Below are 16833 nucleotides of genomic sequence, written 5' to 3'. Positions count from 1 at the left end.
ACATGCTGGAGTGCCAGGTAGGTTCCAGGGACTATTCTGTGTGTGCGCGTGTGCATGTAAAAGTGCGTGAGAGAGACAGACAGACAGGCAGACAATGAATTTTATTCATGAAACCTATACTTCATGTATACAACTACTGTTACTTTTAAATGTATGGCCTAGGAGAACAAGCCATTCCTGATTTCAGAAACAGTTCTGTGGCTGCTTAAAAGTGAACAGATTTATCGTGGCATACACTTCTTTGGGCTGATGCTATGACATGCAGTAGCAGCCACTGGTGAGACTGAGAGGGCACATTTAGATGATTATGGGAGCCAATGGCAGCACGGAGCCATGCTGGAGGAAGGGGTAGGGGAACCATGGGAGGCCCTCCCTGCACACGACTGCTGAACCACGCTGGGCAGCATGGTTTACTTACCTCCTCCCCTGGTAGCCATGCCCCCTCCAGTGTATTCTTGCCGCAGCAGCCATGCATCCCAGCAGCTACCACAGTGGAAATGGGCTTGCACTGGCCAGGCCTCTGCTGCACAGCAAATCGTGGCCCTAGTGATCTGCCAAGTGGGGCAGAGTGTCGATGGCGTTTCCAGCCACTCTAGGCAGCTGTCTCTCTGGCCGCTCACATTTGTCCACAGGAGCTCCCCACATGACACAATAAGGGCCCTTTACCCCTACTGCACAGCGTGGGTTCTGAGAGTGGGGAGCTAACCCCTCGTAAGTGGGGAGAATGCCCCCCACATGACACATTAACCCCTTGTGGGTTGCTTCTGGAACTTACCCACCGTGGCTTAGCGTGTCATGTGAACACAGCCAAAGTGTCAGTTCCTTTGTCCTACTAAGGGCAGCAACTGTGGAGAGCTGTGGACAATGCCAGAGCCCTAAAAAGACTGGTAAAGCCCTTGAGCTTTGTGTTTGACACCCTAACTGTAAGGCATGTTGCTTGGGGGCAAACACTTTTCAGGTACGCCCCTCCAAGACCAATTAACCTTCCATTTCTCAAGGAAAGTATAGTGGTTATAGGTTTCCCGATTACATATTTGATGGAATGGGACAAGATAATCCATAATTGATAGAATAGTACAATCTACTTCTTGGTCAGCAGCCATTCCAGTTCAAGAGTGAAATAAAGGACAACTTGAAGAAATAAACCACTTCTTTAAACAATTGAACAATATGGAGACACAATACAAAAGCCACATTTATATTTTGACAATTGTTTGTTGTTTCTTGGAGCAGTGAGTACATATGTCCGCAAGACAATCTACGGCTCTCTTTGTGAAGACGAGTAACAAAACTGACTTAAAAGCCCAAATCATGGTCTTCTCTGCTCAAGATTATTTTTCCAAGTTCTACTTCATGGAAAGGGGGTAATATTTCAGTCTTTCATGCTGTTTGTATTAGTTCTTACTTCCTATCCCCTCTTCAGGTTATCTTGGAAGACTTGATCCTAATTACAACTGTCCAAATTTTAAAGTACTTCAGTGCTTATGCACCACTCTATATGTTATGTTTAGATAAATAAAATAAGCCAGCATTTTAGCACAGAGTAGAAAATAGCAAATTGCCTTCCTTGTGTTTTTCTGTGCTACTCTTCCACTACTTTTATCTTTTTACATGCTAGAAGAAATCATACATTTCTTCAGCCTGATCCTATAGGCATGTTTACTTGGAAGTAAGTTTCACTTAATTCAATGGGACTTAGTGCCCAGAATGTGTGCATAGGGTTGCAGCTTTAGGGCTCATACAAACATGCATGCACATCACTTTATTCTGTATTTGATTACTAGGAGGTGAAAATGCAGGAATGCTGTTTCACTTGTTTACCAGACAAGAATGATTTCAATGTTACCACAATGTGTTAATTAAAATGTTTTCATGATTGTACCTGCAGAACTGAATCTTGGGGGGGGGGGGATATTATACCATTACTAAAATTTCCCACAGTGAGTTCTCTCCAGATGTCCAACACATCAGCATTTTGCTACACAAACCCAAGATAATTAGATAGAAGTAGAAAAAAATCACTGTTTTGCAAAGTATAGAAAAAGACAGTGTGCAGCTTCCCCAACAAACAAACAAAAAAGCCAGGGTTTTTTGACAGCCAAGTATAGGACTTGCTACTGATTTGTCCATTTCCAAGAAAGTTTGAGTAACCTATATCCCACAGGAGGGTATTAAGTCCAACAGAGGCACTCAAGGCCTTTTGTCATGTCAAGCATTGCCAGTTTCCATGCGGACAGTTTGAGAACAAAATACCACACTTATGTTGTTGCTCTGATACAACATGCAACAATGGCCTAGCTTTAAAAGCAACAGTTGCAGAATTGCAAGGAGGAGCAGGACCTTTTCCTGTTATACTACAAAGAAGAGGCAAAATGATGGATTGCTACTTCACAACACCTCTTTTGGGAACATCCCCGCTCCTTGTTATTGCATGCTATGTATTAAAGAAGCACCATAGAAAGATAGAAAGACTAACAGAGTATTAAAAAAAAAAATTAAGCTAAACATTTCGGTTTCTGCCCTCATCAGCAGTAGCACAAAATAAAAATTATAAATATTTATATATTTATAAATATTGCCTTGGTTAAAAAAAAAAAAAAGGCTAGTGTGTCTACTGTAGAACCCCAAGGCCACTCCTCCACAAGGCCTCACTTATAATCAGCATGGCAATCTCTCACCTTTTAGAGAGCATTCAAGAAATTCTCTTTATACATCCAGACAAGGGGAAACCCTTGTGGGTTGTGAAGGGAGGCAGCTGGTATGAAATGCTCTTCCCCCAGAGCCTCCTATGGCTGCTTATTCTTTTACCTTACCCAAATGACTGCAGGCTACCCTCACCCTTCAAAAGCTAACAGCACTCGTACATTGCTCCAGTTTTCTGTGCCAGCTATTAAATGGGAAAACAGTGTCTATTTTATGACACTGAGGGTGGTGGGGGGAGACTGAGGGAAGGGAAGGCAGTAGCCACTACACACATCACACTGTAAGATCTGTATTTTAAGCATTAACAGGAATTCAAATTACAATTACTCGTTGTACACAAACACACAATTACATATTGTACAATTTTAAACAACAACAACACAGCACAGGGTTATTTATCCAGTATACCTCCCCCAGTGCCTTTTCCTTGCACATTACTCAGCGGATGGATGATTCACATTCATACATACACACACACACACACACCCCAGTGAGAGAACCGAGCCAAAAACCCAGAATGAGGGGAAAGGGAGGCTAGATGACGCGCCATCCTACCTGTCCCAAAGGCTTTGGCTAGCAGCCACGCTAGATTACAGGCGATTTTCGCTCGGGCGAAGTCGTAATGATCAAACGGCTTGATGGCAGGGACAATGAACGTCTTTTTCATCTCCTTGACGTCTGCAGCATCCCCCATTTTTCTTCCCTACCCCGGCCCACAGAGCCTTAAAAAAAAAAAAAATCGATTTACATGATTCTCTTTCTAGAAGACAGCCTTCGAAAAATATATGTAAAAAAAAAAACAACCAACCAAGAAAAACCTAATACTGTACAATTTTTTCGTTTTTATGCGGGTGTAGCAGCTGAGGACGGAGGCGGTGCAATGAAGTCAGCTGTGTTTATGGGGAGAAATCCCCCCCACCTCTCCCCCCGTATAGGAATGTAGAACAAGCTGGTGTCCTCGTTTACGCCTTTCCCCTAGGGCGCTGTCCTTCGATGCTTCCCCACGATTTAAAAATTGGAATAATACAAACAATGACAAGTTCGGAGATTCCTCTGGCGGATTTGTTTGTTATGTATATAAAAAGAAGAGCCTTAAGAGATTCCTGCTGTGTGTGTGTGTGTCCCCTTTTCTCCCCAAATGCAGAGGGGGCGGGGAAAGGAGCCAGAGTCCGGAGGGAGGTGGCTCGGATTTTCCTGCAGTAGCTAAACGAGGCGGCGGCGGCGGCGAGATGTCCAAGCGCTCCAGACCGGCTACCCAAGCCGGCTGGGAGAGGGAGGCACCACCCGACGGCGCTGGGTGCGGGGCTTGTTCCTCCTGGTGGCGCTCGACGGTTCGCCTTGGTCGTCTCTGGCTTAGCTCCCAATTAGCCCTTTCGAGCGTCGCCTCTTCCGCGGCGCCGCCGCTGCTTCCCTTCTTCCTGCCGCACCAGACTGGGAAAAGAAGAGCAAAGCCACCGGGCGCAAAGACGCATGCGCGCTTCGCTGGCTCGCCACGGCCCCCTCCTCATCGTGAGCGGGCTTCGGCTTGGGCGGAGCTGTCGGGGGAGAAGCCGAGGGGAGGAGGAGGCGGAGAAGAGGGGAGCTGGCTTCCCCGGGCCCCCGGCTTGGGTAGCGGAGGGTCGTGTCACGTGGCCGGCCGGCCGGCGATACCATGAGCCATTCTTGGCGCTGGGCGGCATCTCTCCTCCTTTGGCTCCAAGGCGCATCCCAGGCGCAGGCTGCCAGCGGGGTGGAAGCGGACGACGGCGGGGCCCAGCAGAGGAAAGGGAAGGGAAGATTGTGGGCCGCTTAAAAGAACGGGGGCGCCTGGAAGGCCTGGGGCAGAGGCGTCATGCAAGGGCTGGGCGGGCAGCGTTGCCATTCGCGTGTAGTTGCGGTGTCCTTCTCTTTGCAAGGGGAGATAAGAACAGGCCACAACCAGGCGCCCTCCAGATGTGTTGGACTACAGCTCCCAGAATCCCACAGCCACATCTGATGGACGCCCAGTTGGGGAAGGCTGGAATGGCGGGGAGAGAACATTGACGCAGACCAGCCTTCCGCAACTGGGTGCCCTCCAGATGTTTTGGACTTCAACTCCCATCAGCCCCAGCCACCATGGCTGGTGGTGAGGGATGCTGGGAGTCGTAGTCTAGAACATCTGGAGAGCACCAGGCTAGGGAAGACTGATGTAGACTAATGCACTGGAGGAAATATTAGAAGTAAAACAAGGCAGCTGTCAGGTATACATATTGGCAGTGCTCTTTCTTGAACCTGAAAAAAAATAAAAAGTTACATTCTGCTGCCCTGGGAATTATGTAACAATTTCACATATATGTTTGTACATCTGAATTTTTTAATACGTTTGTATCAGGCATTCTTTCTTAATTTCATTACTTTTTAAAATTACTTATCCCATTTGTGTATCACCCTTTTGTGATGAGCTTAGGCTTAGGGTGCCAGAATTGAAACAAATCTGTGAGGTAGGTTAGGCAGCTTGAGAGAGAGTGACTGGGACTGGCCCACTATTATCTGTGTCTTAAGTAGGTATCTAAATGCAGTTCTTCCGCATCCAAGTCCAGCACTCAAACCACCACTAATTTTAACTGGGAGTATTTGCCTTTTGGAATGCTTCCATGTCAAATGGATTGACTGTTCCTGCAGAATGTGAGACATCTGGGTTTCAAAGATGGTGCCAGCTTCTGCTGTCATTCTGCTGTAGGGAAAAGGGTGATAAGGATTAACTTGACCACTTCATTGGGAAAGTTGTAGTCCTATGTGTGTATTTCATACATAGGATCTTCACTGCAGTTCTAAGCATGGAATTAAGTTCCACTGAAATTTATTTATTTTATTTACAACATGTATATACCGCTCCACATCTAGACCGATTCTAGAGTGGTGAACAATAAAATATACAGAATTAGTAAGTACATATACTTAGAGCCTGGGTGCTTGTATGTTGGTAAGTATATCTGGATCAGCATATCAGTAGAAAAAGTTATCATTGCCACTGTGCTTATGTGGCCATTTACAAAGGAAGTAGAATTGTCCCGTCACCCCATTCATCTGACTGTAGGTCAGGAGAAAGGTAGAACAGAAGATCTGTTCATTCCTGGTATATCTAGTTAAAAGAGATTTGGGGGCCAAGCTAGATGCAGGAGATCCATGAATAATAGGATCTCCCACAGTTTTTAAAGGAGTAATAGCAGCTGCAGGGGAGAGCTGAATCAGTTTTGGGATTTTTAATTCCTCTCTCTGCCGTTTTCATGATGAAAAGCTGCTATTTGCTCTACAGCACAAAACATATAGATACCCAAATATTTTGGGGGGAGACCTCAGGTATGAGAGATCCTATTCATTGATCTCCGACTTCACATCTAGATCTTTGGGTAGCAGGGCTGGGAAAGACCCCTTCTTGAGACCTTAGATGGTCACTGCAGTTTACAGTACAACGAGATGGACCAATGGTCTGGCTCATAATAAAACAGCTTTTGTGTTGTGCCAGAATGCTGCTTTCTCTATACTGTGTTCATACTATATATCCCTTTCTTTTAAGAGTAAGGCTGCAATCCTGTGCATGTTGTAGGACTTTTTTCTGTCTAAACATACATAGGATTGTGCTCTAGGTTGCTTATATACAACTATCAACTTGGAAGCTTATGCTGCACAAAAACATATGTTGCAATATATTTGTTACGTTTAAGGCAACCTGCCCCAACCTGGTGCCCACCAGATGTCTTGTACTGCAACTCCCATAATTCCCAGTCAGCATGGCCAGTAATTATGGGAGTTGCTGTCGAACACATCTGGAGGGCGCCAAGTTGGGGAAGGTTGGTTTAAGGCATCACAGGACTCTTTGTTGTACTTAATATGAAGATGGTGGCATTAAAAAAGTAAAATTAAAGAAAACTCTCCAATAGGCATTTTATTTTGACAATTAAAAGCAGAGACTGGATGTGTGGGAACAGGACACCATATGAGCTACGCAGGTCTGTGTGACTGCTGTAGGGGTCATGTGGATGACTGATATTTGCTGCCATCACAGAGCTGTAGAATGAATGCCTACATAGCCCTGATTTTGTGAGGCTGCAATGATCTGTGGATATACAGCCTGATCCTATACACATTTAGGCATGCCTAACTCTGTAGGAGCAGGTTTTACTCCTATTTAACACTTCCTGGCATATAGAAGGGGAAGAAATGGAAGCAGTGACAGATTTTACTTTCTTGGGCTCCAAGATCACCGCAGACGATGACTGTAGCCCTGAAATTAAAAGACGCTTGCTCCTTGGGAGGAAAGCTATGGCCAACCTAGACAGCATAGTAAGAAGCAGAGACATCACCTTGCCGACAAAGGTCCGTCTAATCAAAGCTATGGTTTTCCCAGTAGTAATGTATGGCTGTGAGAGCTGGACTATAAGGAAGGCTGAGCGCCGAAGAATTGATGCTTTCGAACTGTGGTGCTGGAGAAGACTCTTACGAGTCCCCTGGACTGCAAGGAGGTCAAATCAGTCCATCCTAAAGGAAATCAACCCTGAGTGCTCATTGGAAGGACAGATAATGAAGCTGAAGCTCCAATATTTTGGCCACCTAATGCGAAGAGAAAACTCCCTGGAAAAGACCCTGATGCTGGGAAAGACTGAAGGCAAAAGGAGAAGGGGACGGCAGAGGATGAGATGGCTAGATAGCATCACGGATGCAATGAATATGAACTTGAGCACGCTCCGGGAGAGAGCGCAGGACAGGAAGGCCTGGCGTGCTATGGTCCATGGGGTCACGAAGAGTCGGACATGACTGAACAACAACAACAAACTCAGTGGAACTTCGCATCTGCATAAGTTAAGGATCATGTATATGATTAAACTGCATATATATTTAAGACTGGGGCCCTAGCTGCTCATCCACCTCAGTTTTAACATTGGAATCTTACTGAACTTGAATCCCCCAGCTTTTAATTGATTAACAGCCTAAAATGTAGGCTTTTCTTGGGATAAAATCTCAACATTTTAGACACAATTACTTTCTCATTATTTACTTTCCCAGACAGTTCTGCATATTTTGTAGTACAGGTCAAATGTGCGTTTTTTGTTGCATAGGCTTGTGCTAAACATTGCAAGCCATCCCTGCAGTAATGGTCAAAAAATCCAAAATCCCTAATGAGGCAATGTTTTTATTAGAAATTGACTATTAGTTGGGCTTAATAAAGTTGTTGCCCTGTTAGGGCTTTTGGAACTTTTCTAATGGACCAACGCAGCTGCCTCCCTGTGCTTTTTGTGAGTTCGAAAAATTGATGTTGTGGGTGTACATTGCCTTAGTTACTCAACCTGGCTGAAACAAATAATATGTTTATTTGCAATCTAACACTGGGTTTTAATAAAATTAATTTTACTTCAGTCTACTGTACAGAATGCTAGTTGACTGATTATATTGTTGATGTGAGTATTCTCAGATATACGTGTACTTTGTATGAACAAATATCTATGGGTAGATCTTGGCTGTGATGCCTTCCTCTGTTCCATGTAGGGGTTTATTTACAGAAATCAGTCAGTATGTGCAGTGCCCGTGACGCTTGTTGATTAAGGATGCAATCCTGTATACATTTTCCTTGGAGAAAGTTTCATTCTACTCGCTGGGACTTGTTTTTCAATAAACAGGTTTAGGATTGTGCTATAAGGCTGATATCCTAGGAGTGCTTCCTAGGAAGCGTTTAACTACCGAGCTTGTTGGGACTTACTGCCAAGTGAACAGGATCATGGTGCAAGGAAGAGTCTGAGTTCAGAAAAGGCACTTATATTCCTGAAATAAGATTTAATTATTTCCTGAGTTGTATTTTATATTCATTACATTTTCGGGAATACTTAGTTCAAAAAACTTTCAATTTAGCTTTTTAAAAGTACTGCTTCTGCTTTTATTTCTACATTGCTAAAGTCAGGCTACCCTGTTCTGATTTTTGTTGTCATGGAGAGCTGCAGTTCATGCACTTTAAAAATGTTGTGAATTGTCATGGCTTGAAACAAACATGCATCCCATTGGCAACCTCAGGGCCTCATGTTTCTAATCATGTAAATCAACTGCTTATAGTGATGAAAGCCTGAACCCCAAAGTTATTACATTGCAATTGATTATTCATCTGTGGAAAAGATTTTCAGTTTCTGAAACCTTCTTTTTCTTTTCTCAGGTGGTGATGTGATACTTGAAATGTATGTGTTAATTCATTATTAACATTATATAAACATTATTACATGAATATAGATTACCCAGAGTTTGTCTGGCAGATGACTGAACAAAGTGTGATTTGTTTTCTCAATTGCTGGGTTGTTTGTTTCTCTCCTTTGCTTGCTCCCTCCTAAATGCCTTTGCGGTACTGTAGTACTGGTATGTACTGCTATACAGCTGGTATAACAGCTGGTTTTTTTTTTTATTGCTCTTTACTATTGCCTTTGTAGCCTGGTGAAACAATCAATGAACAACCCATGGTTCTGGGTTCACACATAATGACAACCAATGGTTTAAATAATCCAGAGTTCACAACCCAACAACAAACCTTGAATTCTCTTTCTGGGTTGTTTGTGATTAACATACCATTGTTTATTAGCACAGGTAGGTTCACACATCACAGCAACCCAGAATTCAACAATCCATGGGTTAAATAAGCTATAGGTTAGCGTTATGTGCAAATCAGGCCACTATGTACCACCGCCCTCTGAGGCTAGATAAGGAAACTGCAATTACTCTGGTTGGTATCTAATTAACCCCTCCTGCAAATGGAACAGCTTCCATCAGCAGAATGGGGAGGGGGGCAATTCTCTCCTGAAGCTCTCTGCAAACGTCTCTCAAAAACTACTCCAGAGGATTGGGGGACCCTCTAAAGCAGATTTGGGGGAGTGCGGGAGGGAAGGTCCTGTTGCGTAAACAGAAGTCTTGCTCATGTGACATTAGATTTCACCATCCATTCTAAACATACTATACTAGGGATGTCAGAGAATTTCGCCACGAATCTCGGGGAGGCCGAATGCCAGAGCATTTGCCCCCCTGAAATCGGTGGCAAAATGGTCTGCCCTCGGGATGGGACTTACCTTGGGCGAATCTCCCTGGCGGCGGCGGCTCCGGCAGCGCTTCGGTGGTGGTGGCTGCGGCGGCCGGTCTTCCGACTGGCTGCCGCCATTTCCAAGTTTAAAACAAAAACGTGATAGGCTACGTAAAGATTTACGTAGCCTATCCCGGCTAGATTTTTAAAAAATACCGTGATAGGCTATGTAAATGTTTACGTAGCCTATCACGGCTGAGTTAAAAAAACAAAACAAAACCGCACGTATGCAAATGTGTGTTCCTTACTTTGCGTTCCTTATTTTGGCACGTCTACGCTATTTGTGTTCCCCTTATTTTCGCTGTCTACGCTATTTGCGTTCCCCTTATTTTCGCTGTAGTCCACGTAAATGTTTACGTAGACTAGACGTGCCAAAATAAGGAACGCAAATGGTGGCGCCCATGGGCGCCGCCATTTGCATACATGCGTTTGTTTGTTTGTTTTAACTCAGCTGTGATAGGCTACGTAAACATTTACGTAGCCTATCACGGCCGACTGCAGGGACGCAAACGGCGGCGGCTACGGCTGCCACCATTTGCAGACCCGGCCGGCCAGGATTCGCGGCGGGAGGGACGGGGCGCCTCCCCCCCGGCCAGAATTTCGGGGGGGAGGGACGGGGCGCCTCCCCCTGGCCAGAATTTCGGGGGACGGGACGGAGCGCCTCCCCCCCCACCGCGTATCAAATTTCGTAAAAGGTAAGTGACTTTCGTACATCCCTAGGGGCAACTACACATAGCATCCAAATGCATGTCGCAACCCCCCATTTTTTAAAATGGACATAACTTGGAAAGTTTTCAGGTTACTTCTATTTTAAAAAGATAGATAATGGCATAACTCTTTCTTGAAGATGGGTTGTTCACCACTATAAACTTTCCCTTGCATTGTGTAGGCACAGGGGAGTTTGGAGTGTTTTATATATTATTTATTTACAACATTTATATGCCACTCTACATCTAGAAAGATTCAGGAGTGGTGAATAATCAAAGATAAAAAGATAAGAAGATGAAAGAATAACACTCCATATTAAAACTTACTATTTTTAAAAAACAATACTGATAAATACTATGGCTGGTCAGTCAAGGAAGGCTTCCTGAAACAAAGATGTTTTCAGGAGGCATGGGAAACAACGCAGTGTTGGCACCGGCCTGACCTCCAGAGGCAGGGAGTTCCAAAGAAAGGGGGCCGGCACACTGAAAGCTTTTCTCCTGGTGGACTCCAGTCTGGTCATAGGTCAATGTGGAACCACCAGGAACATGCCCTCTGATGATCTCAGTGACTGGGCAGGTTGATAAGGGAGTAGTGTTCTACAGTGCACACTCAGTTCATGAGGGCTAATGGTGAAGCCCAAGATAGCTAATCAATATTTTCACAAATTGAGTGTACATAGTAGAACATGCCCCATAAACTTCTGCAATGTGCTTAGGGCAGCCTTCCCAACCTGGTGCCCTCCAGATATGCTGGCTGGGGGTGATGGGAAGTATAGTCCAATACATCTGCAGGGCACCAGGTTTGGGAAGGCTGGTGTAGGGGTTCCTTGCTAGACAAAGAAAGTGTGGCTAAATGTTCCCAGAAGGCACAACATCTGAAAAGCACTGGTCTAGAAAAAGTGACCAATTATTGTCATATGGACAAATTGTGACTGGGCCTCTGAATGAAAAATGTTGGACATGAAGCATAAAGGTTCTTTTTTCAATAATTCATTTATGTAAGCTGTGCAAGAGCTACCCATAATCCTATTGTTTGGTTCAATGGGCAGGAAAGTATGCAACTGTAACCATCATAAGACAGAAAAGGGAGAAGGAGGTTGGAAGAGAATCACAGGTTGCCATGCCTTCTGTATCAGCCAAGGTCAATGATCTTGGATAGGTTGGAAGGGTTACGAGGAGGAAGAGATGGCAGCAGCGCTAAACAGTATTCCTACTCAGCTTCTGATCTGCTTTTAATACCATATTTAGAATAGCAAAGGGAAGGTAATTAAGGACACACAATTCAAAGGTCACCTTTTGGGTTTTGCCTTTGTGTTCCCAAGATACCGGGGCCACGGTGGCTTAGTGGTTAAGACGCTGAACTGCAGACTGGAAGGTCGGCAGGACAGCAGTTCGAGACCCGAGTGCTGCGTGATGGAGTGAGCTCCCGTCTTCAGTCCCAGCTTCTGCCAACCTAGCAGTTCGAAAGCAAGAAATTGCAAGTAGATAAATAGATACCGCCTCGGCGGGAAAGGTAACAGCATTCCATGCACCTTGGTGTTCAGTCATGCCAGCCACATGACCACGGAAGCGTCTTCGGACAGCGCTGGCTCTTCGGCTTAGAAACAGGGATGAGCACCGCACCCTAGAGTCGGACACGACTGGTTGGGGACACCTTTACCTTTTACCTTTTTTCCCAAGATACCAGACACCAGCAACTCTGTGACCTGCTGGCGCAGTAAGGATTCATAATATTTTAATTCTCTAGAAAAGCCTGTAAGTAGAAGCATAGGAAGTTAAGGCATTCTTAGTGTGTTTGTGCAGAAGGGTATATTCTTTTCTTTTCCTCTTTCATTACCACTACTTACAGCTCATTATGTTTGCCCCTTTTTGCATGAGGTGATATTTCAACTGTCTGTGGCCATAACAGAGGCATTAAGTGCATAGGGTTGCCCATTCCAGACCCTGATTTAGAAAAAGTTAGTTGCACGTAAGTACCATTGAAATTAATGGGGCTTAAATTAGTTAAAATCACAACTGCTATCATGTATGTCATCTTGGGCTCCTTGGAGAAAAGGCAAGATGTAACAAATAAATGAATGATGGCCTTGTAGGCCCCTTCCAAACCTACTATTCTATGATTCTATGAATAAACTCTTTTGTCCCATTGATTTCAAGGGGATTTAATCTCTACTAGCTTTCTCTAGACTGTAGCACCTGAGAGGACTCCTGTGCATTTCAGAGTTCCATAAAAAAACAGAATTTCTCTCCTGTAACTGTCTGTCTAGATAGCACATAGTTCTGAATGCGTTTTTAAGTTGCAGTTATTCCCTCAATTTCTGCTGTGCAGGCTATGAGTGCCAATGCTTATGTAGCTAAAAATGGCACCACCCACACACAATAGTGAGGTATCAGCAGGCATGGGGGAACTCCAAGGTTTGCAAAAATATAAAAATCCTTGGGAAAATACCCCCTAAGGGGGGGACACCCCAAAATAGCCAAATGAGAACTGAGTGTGTTCAGTGAACACAGGGACTGACTGTTGGAGGGGGGAAAAAAGGGAAACTGGGCAGGTGGGTGGATGGGGAAATGGAATGGTGTATCATGGAGGAGGGCATGGCCTACTAACTGGAAGAGTGAACGGGTGTACTCCACACCGCAACATTTTGTTGCAGGCCCCGCTTTTATTCTATAATAAACACAATGGGTTTTATCCAACTTCACACTAGTGGAAAATGGAATTTTTTGCTAGTGGTAGAAACTGTATGCTAGTGGAATGACCCCGTTGGATACTACTCAGTCAGTTCCATTGTGTGATGTTCTATTCAACATCCTTAAATCCTGTAAAAAGGAAATTGTCATGATCTGCTTATTGAATACCTTTCTTCAGAAGCCAGCGCAGGACATGCTACTGCAGAGTAAACAAGTGCAGCAGAGCTCAGGAGGTGGAGGAGATGCTATCCTTCAGCAATGTGTAATGTGTAGAGCAGGGGGATAGTGGCCCTTGGTGTAAGAATAGGGGTGTTCCAAATACACAAGAGTGCTCCGATTTTCATGTGTAAAAAGGAGAGTGTACCATTGCATCTGGTCACCCTAGCGGGATCTGTCTAACCTAACAGATAAAATATGTGTAAATGTGTTGGTTCTCTTAAGGAAACTCTTTCACGCTTTCAAAAATAAATCCTTAGTAGTTTGCATAGTAACAGCACATTTTGACACCAATAAATTGTACACAAAAATGTATCAGTTCAGCAAATGTATCAGGTCAGATCAACTTCCTATTAAATATACGATTCTTTCAAATATAGCATCAAAAGAACAAGACAAAAGAGCCTGTGACCAGGTTTGGATGAACCGCGGTGCCCATGGGCACCAAGTTGCATACGCAACCCCCACCTAGGGGTTGTCATGTCATGCGAACCTGGCGAGCACGGGTTATGTGAGGTTTCTTTAACCCTGGTATAATCCACACTCGCCATGTTCACATGAAACGACAGCCCCTGAGTGGAGGTTGCATGTTCAAAATGGTGGCTGCATGCACTGCACACACTCCAAAGCCTCACCATGGTTTAAATAACCCAAGGTAGGCTGTCGTGTTGTACAAATAGCCCCTATTTCTTAAAAAGACTGGCAGCAATTTTATAAGATCAGCAGGTGAGGAGGAAAAGAATTCAAATAAGGAAGAAGACCAGTTGTATTTTTGAGACAGTGAGAATGATAGTTTGACTTGATAGCAGCATAATTGAAAACATGAGTTTTTATAAGGACAGGCAGGGAGTGCACTATGCCATTACTATCAGTCAGGATTATCTGCCAATAATAGATCATTACTGGCAGAAATGGTGAGCATAACCACAATAGCAAGGATCATGATGCCTCAGCTTGAGTAAATCAGCAGGCAAGCTTTGGCCAAATTACTGACAAAGAGTTCTCACTATACTAATAGAGAAAAGAATCTGAAAGACACTTCAGACATGACATTTTTTTTCTACCTGGAGATTTTGTGTGGAATGGCCCTTATTGCAAGCAAAGAAGTCAAGTATTGAAGCTTATTCCAACAGACACATGAAGGGGATAAATATCAGCTTTCTGTTTAAAAAATACAAGTCTCCATGAGGATTGGGGAAGACACGCTGCTAGGGAAGGTGGAACCAAAGTGGAATCTGGTGAGTTGAAGCAGAGCAGTATGCAGCAGCTTCTTATAGAATCTGGCAGCACCTTTATTGCTGTAAGCTGCCTTGGGAGGGCTTCTGCCCTGAAAGGCAGCCAAGAAACGTTATTTATGAATGAATGAATGAATGAATGAATGAATGAATGAATGAATGAATATGAGTAGAGTTTGCCAGAATCTGGAATTTACTGGTTTTTCAGGCCTCCATAATGATTACCTGGTTTTTCAGGCCTCCATAATGATTACCTGACAGGGCCAGCTCCAGGTATGAGGGAGACCTCAACAAAGTGCTCTGGTGGCCCCCTCCTACTTGAACAGGCCCTGGCAGTTGTGGTGGCGGCAGCACCAAGTGGCCTGGAGCTGCCATTTTAATTTCTCACAACGTTTCCCAACATAGTGTCACTCTAGGTCATTTTGGTATGTTGAAATGGCAGCTCCCAGAACCATCCATCTAAGGTGCAGGGCTGGAGTGAGTGCAGCAGTGTCTAAGGGGCCCATGTGTTGATGGTGGCCTTGACCTGACAGAACCTAGCTTTATTGGGCAGATTGGTAAAATATCAAGACGGGCAGGTGGGATGTATGTGAGAAGCCCAGACTGCCTCATTCCCACTGTGTTGGGATTTAAAAGTATAGTGTAGACTGGCTGCAGCCTGGTGACTGCAACTTGTCATAGGGCAGGGGTGGGCAACTTGTAACCCTTCAAATGTTTTGGCCTACAATTCCCATCATGTCTAGCTAGCATAGCCAATGGTGAAGGATGATGGGAGCTGTAGGCCAAAACATTTAGGGGGCCACAAGTTGCCTATCCTTGCCCTAGGCAAAAAAATAAGCATTTTCATCTGCATATTGATAGATTCTATACAGTATAGCAATGTGCAGAGGAAAATGTCTGTGCGCTTTATAATATAGTATATAGGCATGTAAGGGACCGCGGTGGCTTAGTGGTTAAGACGCTGAACTGCAGACTGGAAGGTCGGCAGGTCAGCAGTTCGAGACCTGAGTGCTGCCTGACGGAGTGAGCTCCCGTCTTCAGTCCCAGCTCCTGCCAACCTAGCAGTTCGAAAGCAAGAAATTGCAAGTAGATACATAGGTACCGCTTCGGCGGGAAAGGTAACAGCGTTCCGTGCACCTCAGTGTTCAGTCATGCCGGCCACATGACCACGGAAGCGTCTTCGGACAGCACTGGCTCTTCGGCTTAGAAACGGGGATGAGCGCTGCACCCTAGATTCGGACACAACTGGTTGGGGACACCTTTACCTTTTTTTATATAGGCATATAAGGATATAGTTACTGAATATAAGAATAAAGAAAGAATCAATGCAGCCACTGCCAATACCTGAGGTACATTTGGGAGTCTTTTAAGGCGGCTGAACTTAGGTAACGGCTCTGAATAACCCAGCCAGGTTTTCACCTAGTTTTGTATGAGAAGCCACTGTTTATACAAGATGTCTCCACATTGCACAAATGCAAATTGTATGAAACATCCATAGTGAATATCAAAAGGCCATGATGGTCAGACAGAGGACAAAGTCACTCTCCCAACCAAGGTTATTAAACAGGGTTTTAAAAAATCTATTACAAGGTTAAGTACTTAATGCTCCAAGTACCAAGAATGAAATTGGTATAATTTGAAGTCATTGAGCTGGATCCTTAGCAATGGCTTGTGGTAGCAGCAATAAGTCCCGGGATTTTCTGCTTGAGAACCTGAAACATTCTTGAGCAGAGTTGGATTAATCATCCTAAATCACAGGTGAGCACAGTTGTGGCCCACCACATTTTTTGGCCTACAAGTCCCGTCAACCCTAGTCAGCATAGCCAATGGTGAGGATGATGGAAGTTGTCGGCCAAAACATCTGGAGGGCCCCAAATTGCCCACCTACACCTGTCCTAAATAAACTGAGATCCAGCTTACTGAACAGGCAAACTAGTGAGTCAGTCATTTAGGGTGATAAAATCCAAGGGCTGCCTGTCATACTGGAAGCAGTATATAAGTTTGGTCCTGACTCTTCTCATGAACTAGGGACTAGATGACATGTGCATAAGCACATGGGGTAAGCCTGTGTCAGCCCTTCCTTCCCTGCAACTAGGAGGTAATACAAAAGAGGGTGTATTCAGTAATGGCACCTTGGCTATGGAGTGCTTTCCCCAGTGGGGTTTGCCTGGTGCCTGTTTTCTTTCCAGTGCTAGATGAAAACCTTATTTTCCTA

General features: G+C 44.6%; 1 protein-coding gene across 1 annotated transcript in view; it reads right to left on the bottom strand.

Annotated features, from left to right (window-relative positions):
* Positions 1-4131, bottom strand: part of CAMSAP2 (calmodulin regulated spectrin associated protein family member 2) — a 117176-nt gene extending 113045 nt beyond the window's left edge. Inside the window, exon 1 of the mRNA XM_084848208.1 lies at positions 3259-4131. Coding sequence (XP_084704334.1) covers positions 3259-3397 — 139 coding nt within the window. The 5' untranslated portion in view covers positions 3398-4131. The remainder of the gene's footprint in view (positions 1-3258) is intronic.
* Positions 4132-16833: the final 12702 nt, after the last annotated feature.

This window comes from Heloderma suspectum, chromosome 4, assembly GCF_057233095.1.
Source record: "Heloderma suspectum isolate Gila_16-S chromosome 4, 16-S_ref, whole genome shotgun sequence".
NCBI classification, from domain to species: domain Eukaryota; kingdom Metazoa; phylum Chordata; class Lepidosauria; order Squamata; family Helodermatidae; genus Heloderma; species Heloderma suspectum.
This window is presented reverse-complemented; position numbering and strand designations above follow the sequence as displayed.